Source organism: Platalea leucorodia (assembly GCF_965183815.1).
Source record: "Platalea leucorodia genome assembly, chromosome: 14".
Classification (NCBI taxonomy): domain Eukaryota; kingdom Metazoa; phylum Chordata; class Aves; order Pelecaniformes; family Threskiornithidae; genus Platalea; species Platalea leucorodia.
Window position 1 is genome coordinate 2382639 of NC_138836.1, and position 9938 is coordinate 2392576.

At 53.2% G+C, this 9938-nt stretch overlaps 1 protein-coding gene across 1 annotated transcript; it reads right to left on the reverse strand.

Annotated features, from left to right (window-relative positions):
- Positions 1-2870: 2870 nt before the first annotated feature.
- Positions 2871-8027, reverse strand: OTOP2 (otopetrin 2; the record flags this gene model as incomplete). Its single annotated transcript, XM_082326384.1, has 6 exons — positions 2871-3041; positions 4139-5028; positions 5477-5610; positions 6278-6336; positions 7000-7136; positions 7622-8027. 6 exons carry the CDS (start codon positions 8025-8027, stop codon positions 2871-2873), a joined length of 1797 nt encoding a protein of 598 aa, XP_082182510.1.
- Positions 8028-9938: the final 1911 nt, after the last annotated feature.

Here is a 9938-nt window from a genome sequence, read left to right on the forward strand (position 1 = left end):
CCTAACTGGGCTGTGAGGAGGCGCGCTCCGGGCCCACGGTGAAGGGTGCTGATGGAGCAGCCAGCATCCGCTGGCCGCGGCGCCTGGCAGCGCGGAGTCCCAGGGAAGGGCATGGATCCATGCAACGAGGATGCGGCAGCGCCTGCGCCGGGGCTGCCCCCGGGTTTGGGTGACGAGCCCGGGACGCTGGCTGCACCGAGGAGCTGCCCAGGGACGTCTGGCTGACCGCCACCAGCCTTGGAGATCGTCCCTTTGCACATTGACCGACCATGAGCTGATACCTTCTGGTCGGCAATCCTCGAGCACGCAGCAGCGCCCGCGTTTGCAGTGGGGTTTTCTTAGGGTTTGGGGTTTGGTTGGTTTTTTGTTTTGCTTTTTGGGCTTGTGGGTGCTCACTTGCCCTCTATCCTCCTTCTTGGGTATACAGATAGGGTCTGCTGATGGCCGTTTCCCTATCTGCTGCCTCTCCCAAGATGCGGGTATGTGGCTGGAGGGCAGAAGAAGGCAGCGCTTGGCTGGAAACCCCTGCTGTCCCTGCACTTGCAGCCTGGAGAAGCCTCAAGGTGTCCTTACAGAGCTTGCGGTGCTTCGGTTTATCCCAAAGCGATGGCTTGTGGCTGGATGTTGTGGTTCCTGATGACCCAGCACCCCGGAGGGGCTGATTTGGGATTATTGCCTGTATCAGTGGTGCTCGGGCTGTCGTGGGGTTCTCCTTGCACCCATCCGGAGTTTATTTGGCCCCAGCAGTGCCCCTAGGGTCTCTGTCCAGAACAAAAGAGCAGTTCAAACTCTGCCCTGCCTGGCCCAGTGCGCCCAGCCCTGGGAACCTGGGACCAGGACCAGCAAGCGTGCGTAGGAGGAAAACCCGGTGCGCCCCTAGGAAGAGAGCAGGTGATTAAAAGCGTGTTGTGCCCCTGTGCGAGCTCAGCGGCTTGGGCTAAAACAGCGCGTAGGGGTGTACGTAAGACTGACGTCTGTGCACCGTTTACGTCTCTTTTCTGACTTAATCTGTGGCTCCTGCAGTTAAAATTAATAAGGCTTTTGTTCTATGAAAGATAAAGTTTATAGGGAGAGATTGTATCTTTACCAGATCAATGGGAAAAATAGAGCCGGGCCTTTGGCGGCTCGGTGGGGCTGGGAGAGGCTGCCTCGCTCCCGGGCGCGGGACGGGAAGGACTGACCCCCCCAGGGCGCTGGGTCAGTGCGGCCCTCGGGGCGTGGGAAATCAGGGTTACCCCATCTTCTGCCCCCCTCAGGAAAAGGCTGCTGAGCGGCAGGCTGGTGTCACGCCAGCCAGAGGCACCGGTCTGGTTTGGTGATCTGGGGTTGGAGGGGAAAGGCGGCTCGACACGCGTGAGCCCGGGCTGGCCGTCGGGGCCGTCGGGTGGGAAATCGCATCACTTGATTTCAAGTATCGTGATCTCCATGGGTTTTTTTTTTTTTCTGTTTCTTTGGCGGAGGCATGCAGGTCCATAGGAAAAGGCTGGATGATTTCTGCCACCTTTGCAGTGTTCTTTATTGGAACAATAAACCCTGATGTCTCAGGGTACAGACAAAGCTCAGCTGTGCCATTTTGGCATGCGCTCTCCCAGCCTGGCAGCGTGGGCTTTCCGAGGCTCTGCTTGGACTCTGGGTACAGCAGAGGGGCCCGTTTCTACCTCCTGCGGCCCAGGGGTCCTGCTCTGGATGCCCCCTCCATTGCACAGCGGTTCACGGGGAGCTGCGGGCGCCCAGGAGCCTGTGCCGGGGCCGCAGGGCTCCGTGCGCGGGGGCTGCCTGGGGGCTGCCTGGGGGCTGCCTGGGGGCCGGGGCTGTGCTCCCAGCCTCAAAGCACGCCCAGGCCGGAGGGTGCAGCCCAAGCATCCCTCCAGGGCATGGGAGATCGAATTGGCCATGGTGTTGGATTGATTTCTGCGTAGAGCACAGAAGGTCCCTTCAGGAGTTCAGTGTTACAGTGAAAATCAATAAATAACTGCGTACAAAAATGTTCACATATTAAAAAAAATCATTATCTATTAAAAAAAAGAAAAAACAAATCTCTCTATCGTTTCCCAGACTGTATTGCCCATATGATCTTTATGGTTTTTGAGCCCCGATTCAGGAAAACTGGGGGAAAAAGTGTGCTTAGAGCAATCCCGGCCCAGGGCCGCGCGCAGCTCTCCTGCAGAGACGACCTGCCCCTCGGGAAGGGAGGCTGCAGCGAGCAAACCCCCGGGGCAGCGGCGGTGCCTCCCTGGAGAGGAAGGAAAACAGCAGGGGCTGATACAGGGGAGGGTCGAGAGGGCCAATATGAACGGGCAATACAGAGAGGAAAGATGAAAATGTTTCCTAAAGCCTTTGGTGGTCACCGGTTTGTTTTTCACATCTCTGCAGGGGAGCGATTTCCGACTGGCCGTACCAGCAGTTGGAGGGGTTTCCCTTCCTTTGCCTTCCACGCCTGCGTTAGCCCCTGGTACCCACCGAGTCTCTGTGCAGGCCGGCACGGGCTGCCCAAGGGTGCCGAGCACGAGCATCGGTGGCACGGAGCGAACAGGCTTTTACGAAGGAAGGTGAGTCTCTGCACGAACCAAGGGTAATTACCGTGATCCTACTTTGGACACCTTCCTTTTTTTTATCTTTTTTTTTTTTTCTTTTAAGCTTTAAGAACTTCAGACACACGCGTACACATCCACACACAAGTAGCAAAAATAAAATCTGGACTATGTTCGGATGATCTTCACTGGCAGTTCATAAACGCCCCAACACTGCAAGGGGACACGATTCAGGCAGTGCTGGGGGCCCCTCGGGACGTCTGGGCGGCCTCCCAGCCCCGGGGTGGGAAGAAGTTGGATTGATTGAGGAGGATCTCATCTTCCTTGCGAGAGAGTTCTTCAGGACATGATGTAGACCTCCAGCAAACTGGCCACTGCGTGCATTCGGTAGAAGATCCCAAAGGGCAGGCAAATGTCCACGATGGCCGGCCACATGGAATCGCCATAGAAGTTCAGTTCTGTGTCATTGTCAAACTGGGGCCGGGCGCCAAAGGCTGGCATGATCCAGAGCTGTTTGAGGAAACAGGAGAATAACATTGCAGTGAGAAGGGCGTGCGGTGCAGCAAGCACTTGCAATCACAGCTACCGAGGGATGGGAAAAGAGCAACCTTCTGAGCACGGGACCTGTGCCAGGAGCCTGTGTTTACATTAAGATCAAGTCTGATCTAGTGTTGTACCCTAAGCCCGGTCTCAATTCGTGCTCGGAGACAGGCTTGAACCAAGTGCTGAAGCGCTCACCAGGGGAAGACCTTGAGCATGTTGTGTGTTAGCATGAGCCTGGCCCGTTCAAACTCTTTGGATGGGGCGAGCGTGGGTAGGGCTGAGCCGGCAGCAGCTCGGTCTCCCACGTTTTGCCCAGAAGCCCAGCCAGCACGCGTATCTGGTTGCCTGGGGGTTGTCAGCTCGTTCTCTGTGTGTGTAAAATCAGTTTGAGGAGATGATGTGACTGGCTAGCTGGGGATTTGGAGGCTCTCTAGAGACATAACGTGTGCTTGGCTTCTTTGGAGGTGCAGCTGTAATCCTACGTTTCTTTAAGCAGGGAACTGTGGTTCCCTGGCTGCTCATGAACGTGGAAACCCCAACCAAAGTTGTCAGTGACCAGTTTCTCTTCATGGCAACTGGGATCAGCGTGTGGGCTCCCAGGCCCTGGGTGTTAAGAAGAGACACGCTGCCATTTCCCAAGAAAACCCAGACTTCACCCCAGGTATTTGCCACTTTACGTCCTTTCTTTGGGGGTGTAAGGGAAGGGTTTAATGAATTTTATTGCTTTTAATAAGCTATTCTACATATCTGCTAGTACCCAATAAAAATACTGAAGCTGATTCTTCTGTTGTACCCACCAATTTTATTGTCTGATATTCTGGTGACAATGCTAGGTCTATCGGCATAGCCTAAAATGTCTTAACTCTAGGGCAGTTCCTCTTGCTTTTAAGCGACAAGGGAATGACAGCTCTCCGCACGTAAGTCGGTGTGCTCTCTGCATGGCGGAGGCACAGAAAGGACGGTTTTTGCACGGGCCGCGTCCTTTCCTTCACACCGACGCTTCTCCCTTGTGCTTGCTTCCCTCTCCCCCACCCTGACAAACTCTTCTCTCTGGATGTACTCACGATGATATTGCTCAGCAGGAGGAACATGGAGATCTCCCTTAAGAACTTCCTCCTCCAGTTGATCTTCTTGGGGGCGGTGAGGGACCGCACGAGGTCCGAAGGATTCATGGCTTCAGTGCCAGAGGCAGTGCTAGGGGCCAAGGTGCTGCCGCTGTCGGGCACGCGGAGGGACACTGCGTTGATGTTGACAAAGGTGAGTCCGTAGAGATCCTTCTGGCGAGAATCGTGCTTGTGGTCTTCCTTGGGGGGTTGCCGATGAAGGCCTTCGATAATGAAGATGTTCTGGAAGGTGTGCTGAGCAATCATTAGGAGGGCGTAGGTGAGGTTGAGCGCGCTGATAGCGTCCCTTGGTGTGCTGGCTACGATGGCCACAATGGAGTAGTAAGAAATAGCGTACTGCCCCAAGGCTGCACCCATCAGCAGGGCCACGTCCAGGGTCCTGGTCGGGTTCTTGTGCCGATCCATGTCTCTCTTGTCAAACCGGTAGATGACAGAGCCACCGATGCAGACAAGAGACATCAGGCCCAGACAAACAATGTTGAAGATGTAGTACATGGTGAGTGCTTGTCTCTTCTTACTGGTTTCAGTGCTGGAATTTACCTGCACCTCATAAAGAATAAGGACTCCCAAACCACTCACCAGAATGATGAGGCCCAACACGATGCCTACAAAGAAGGTCCTTCGGAAGAGCCTGAACTTCAGGCGGTGAATGTGGTGGGAGTGGTGGTCTATGAAGCGTCCAACGTTCTTCCACATGACATAGACCATGGCAGAGGCAAAGAGACTGTACTCGATGTTAAAGGGGTACAGCCAAAAGTAGCCGTTCTTGAAGACTTGGCAGATTTGGCTGTTGCAATTGCATTCTTCGGCTGAGCTACTTCTCATTCCCACTGAAACAAGATAAAAACACATAGATGCAGTGGTATTAAAACAAGAGCCAGCACTTGTTAGCAGCCCTGGAGAACTGGATACTTAGGGTCAGCGAAAAACAAGACCAAGGACGGAAGAATACGTGACCACTTTGAAAACAAGGGCACTTCAACCTCAGCTTTCTGGTGCTCATGTTCTCTCTGAAGGAGTTAGGTGCCAGGTTAAATCGCTCTTTTTCCTTCCCTTCTTCATCCCCATCCCATTTGTACAGGGCCTTCCACCTTTCTGACTCCTCTGTGATACAGGTTAAGAAATGAACATTAAGACCTGGCTTTTAGCATACCAGCGCTGTTAAAGGAATCTTCAGTGCTAGGCCTTCTGAAAAGGGAAAAAACCTGACTTGCAGAACAATTTCTACCTCACGGGCTCCCTCCCTGGACCAGATGGCTTCACAAATGGGCAGATTACCTTTCAGGAGCCATCTGAAGATATCGTCTGTCATGTTCTTCTTCAACTTCGAATGCGCTTTGTGAACAGACTCATCTGTCACTGCTGACATCCACACCGCTAAGTTTGTGGTCAGCGTTAGCATCAAGCCGCACCTGCAGAAGGAGGAGAAGGTTCATGAGATTCAAGCAATGGCTTTAGGCCATGTTGCTCCCATCCATGTTATAGATGTGCACGTGCTCAGAGGGGCTGTGGGAGCTGCCTGAAGTGGTGCAAGGAGTCTGGTGGTCAAGGCTGGAAATCCTGACCCTTGCTTTGCTGGTCTCCCTCTCTTCCTATTTTTTGTCTGTGCTTATGAGAATTAGCAAGGCCTGATTCCTCTTGTTGGTTTTGGAAGAGCTTCTCAACAGTGACTGGATCTATAGGTCTGGACTGGTCTCCAATAGATCCAGTCTTGCAAAAGTAGACAAGATCTTGGTTTAGCCCGAGGCTTGCCCACTGCATCGTTGTCTTCCCCAGGGAAGCAAAAGTCAGCTATGAATCATTTTATTTAATGCTAATTATTTATTTAATACTAATCTGCTTTGAGTAATGCTTGTATTCTTGAGTTGGATCCCAACCCTGCTAGATCCACAGGTCGTGAACTTCAACTGCTTGAGCTGGGATCTAAGGCTGGCTGGAGACTGAGCAGGTTTAGTTTTGGCCAGCATTAAGGGGGACGGGATTCTCCCCTTGTTGCATCTTCGCTGTGTGGGAGTGCAGCGGGCTTGTGGTGGCCCAGGTCTTCTAGGCCAGTGGCATTCAAAGAGCAGCAGTGCTCACCTGGTAACGTTGAGGTGTACGTGGACGCAGTCTTTGGCAGAGACCCACAAGAAGTACGTCTGGCAGGGGCAAGAAAAGAAGTTATTTCCCACAAAGCAAGAAAGCAAATCGCATCATTCTGAAGTAGGGATCTCCCTGCTCAGCAGAGGAGAGCAAGCTGGAGCCTCTTGGGCTTGGGTCCGTCTGGGCCCAGCCTACTAGCCTACTAGCCCATAATCCCGGCCATTTGCTGGATGTGGTCTGTTCTTTCTTTGCTCCTCCTGCCCTGTCCCACTGCCATTGCTCTGCCCATGGCCAGTCCCTGTTCCTGTCTAAATTGTCCCTATCTGACCTCTTCCCTCCTTGGTATTGTCCCAGAGCAGGTGGTCCTCTGTGTAGGACTCCAAACTGCAAGGCGGTCCCTGCCCTGACTGTCCTCCTCCCTCTGTCCTTCATGGGACAGGAGACCTGGCTGGATGGGGGCTGCTTAGAGTTTGTGACAAGCCATCCTGCCAGAAGCCAAAATGTCACAGGATGGGAAGAAGTTTAAATCAATGCCTTAAAGAGAGTTGCCACAGCTGGAAGTTGTGGTTGGAGGGAGATGATGTGGGCTGGGTGGGGGCTGAGCTAAGCCGCTTGCCTTTGGCGCAGGGGGAGCTGAACCATGCCCGTGAGATCAGAGCTCCTTCCGCTGGTGGCTCTGTCTCTCTACCCCTCCCCGAGACAGAGCACAACCATCTCACCTGGACGGCCACGAATATTGCTTGCACAATGGGGTAGATTATTTTGATTGCAGACAGGCAGCTGTAGAAGCTCGAGTAATATCCTATTTTGAACACATCCATGACAAGGCTGAAAATAGCAAATAGGATCAGGCCTCCTGTTGAGGAACCAAAATATCCGTGGTTGGACAGATGTACGCACATGTGGGCTAATGCAGACAGATGAGAGGAAGCAGAGGAACTATTGCCATGGAGAAGCTTTGCTTCTACCTCTATTTTTCCTCTCCCAGCACCCAAATTATCTTGGCACCAGCAGAATCATACGATTATTTTGGCTGGAAGGGGTTTTTAATCAATGCTGTACGCTGACTGGGGCTAAGAGCTCTTGCGAGAGCAATGGCAAGGCTGGGAAGGAACTTGGTGTAAAGTACTAAGAGCCCTTGCGGATAAAGGGAGACCTGGCAGTGAAACCGGTGGAAAGACTAGGAGCTAACCTTCTGAAGCAGGGCATGGTGCCATGCCCCAGCACAGGAGGAGGAGACCGTGCCCCAGATTGTTGCTCTTTCCCTTGTAATAACTGCTGCCCCCATGAACTGCCCGCCCCGCATCTCGCCTCCAGCCCTAGCCCTTCCAGAGCTCCTACCTCTCAGCCAGACGGGCCCAGCGTGGGAGTCTTTGCAGAGGATGGCATCTGGGCACCGGGAGGTGCCGACGAGGTAGAAGATGATCCATATGATGACTATCAGCATCATGACAGTCAGCAGGAAGAAGACGTCGTAATCGTGCACGGCAATCTTCTCAAAAGCCCCGCTGCTCACCAGCGTGCAGGCCAGCAGGGCTAAGTGCACGGCCAGCAGGATGGAGAACATGCGGCCGCCCTTTTTCCACACTTCCTTGGAGGCAGGAGTGGAGGGGGGCTGATGAGGCTGGTGGCCGAAAGACACTATCTGGCTCGAAGCCAGGCTGGCTTTGTCATCCTTGTGTCCGCAGCCCATGCTGGAGTTGGGGTGTCTGATCTCGCTGTCCTTCCGCACGGGCTCTTCTGACATGATTCAGCTAATGCCTTAGCTGAGGCTTTAATGCTGTTGGGAGGAGAGCCCCATGAATGAGAGGCGTCACTTCATTTTGAATAGTCCAGGGCTGGACCAAAGCAGGACATGTGATGAGGAGGAGAGGACGTATCAGAGGAACGGGGAAGGCTGAGACAAGGAGCGCAAAAAGAGGGATGAGCTCATTTTCAACCTTTCTCTTCCCGGTTCCCCAAAGGCTGTGTTCTTGCTTAAGATACTTTTGCTTGGGCAGATCCCAGGTCAGTTTAACAAAGCGTGCCTAATATGTCACACAATGTTTAGGTGTTTATTGATGCAAGATATTGCAAAAGCACTACAAAAGCACTCGCAGGATCAAATATCCTGGTGCAAATGTGGTTTGATTTCTAAATGTCAACCACAAAACATTCTGAGAAAACGTCATACTTCCCGGCTGAGGAACAGGCCGGTGAAAGGTAAGAAAGCCCTGGGAGTCTTTAGAACGTCACATCATGGTTTATACCAGTCCCTGCAAGAAGGATGTGAGCTATTTCCGCTGTCGCTCCCTCTAAAGCCCCTGGCCTGTGCCAAGCTTGGGACTTCATTGATTCTCAAAGAAAAGCCTGAAACAAAGCAAACGAGCTGTTCAAACAAAGCCATTCCACCAACCTGTTTTGCTTCCTGGAGTCCAAATCTCTGCTCTTGCCAGGCTGTCGGAGAAGTTTCCCCGTTGCTGCAGCTTGGTCAGCCGAAGAATTTATACTCGTTGGGATGTCTCTGTGATTTATACCATGTCTGGAGCTGACAGCAGTGCTTCATGGGCTTCTCAGAGAAAGTCATATGATCCATTTTGTGCAATAGCTGATTTTGGGGAAGCAGGAGAGAGATGAGGAGATAAGGGTTATTTATCTGGGGAGGGCATGAGATGACAACACTGCGAAAAGCATGGTACGGACCGCTCGGTCACAGGGTCACGGTCACCATAAAGCAAAGCTACCCCATCAAACCCATCTACCTGCAGGCACGAGATCTCTTCCCTTGAGAGAAGATGGTTTAGGTGATGAACTTATCTTTGCTGATGATTTGGGGCTTGGCTTTCTGGTTAACTGCACACAGCAAATACTGTGCCTCACCCTGTACTGTTTCTGTCAGTATGCTCTATGCCTGGAATGTTTTTGAGGGAAAGGAAGAAATTTGCATTTGTATCTATTGAGTGCCAAGGGCAGCTCAATCTTCTCCCATCCGTGGTGCCCACGATGAGGAAGGTTTAGTACTGAAACGGGGCAGGATTTGGGGACCGGAGTCCACGTTCCCCTTTGACGCACTGCCTTTGACTTTTCAGGGTGGGATCGCCGTTCTCTGGCTCTCAGGAGCTTAACTTCTCTCCTTCCAAGGAGAAAGAAGCCGTGTTACAAACCACAGCGTGGGTGGGATTCAAGCATTTGCCAGGTGAGGGGAGAGCTTTTGCTCAAGATCTCCTTTACCCCATATTTTGGTGGGGGAGACAGGGGGGCCCAGGGCAGTTCTGAGGGGCTGGGGACAAGTTTTATTCCTTCATGAGGACGCCTCTTTTGGCGATGTCCCCGCCGCTTGCCTCCTCCGGGGCAGGCACAGAGACGGGGCGGTTTGCTGTGCCTTTCCCAGCCCCGTTCCTGCCTGCCCACCGCTGCGCTCCTTCTCGCACCGCTACAGGGACAGCAGCGAACCGAACTCTGCGGGATGGCGAAGGAGAGCTCAGGATCCGCTCTGCAGCCCAAGGAGACCTTCGTGTGCCTTTCCCGTGCTGCCACAAGCAGTGCTGGATCTGCCCTGCCCGGTCTCTGCTGATCCTTAGGCGTTCCACTTTGGGGTGAGCGGGTGATCCTTTCTCCGTCTGTAGCCTTTCCCAGGGGAAGCCCAGACCCCGTGCGGTGAATCTGAGCTGATAACGGT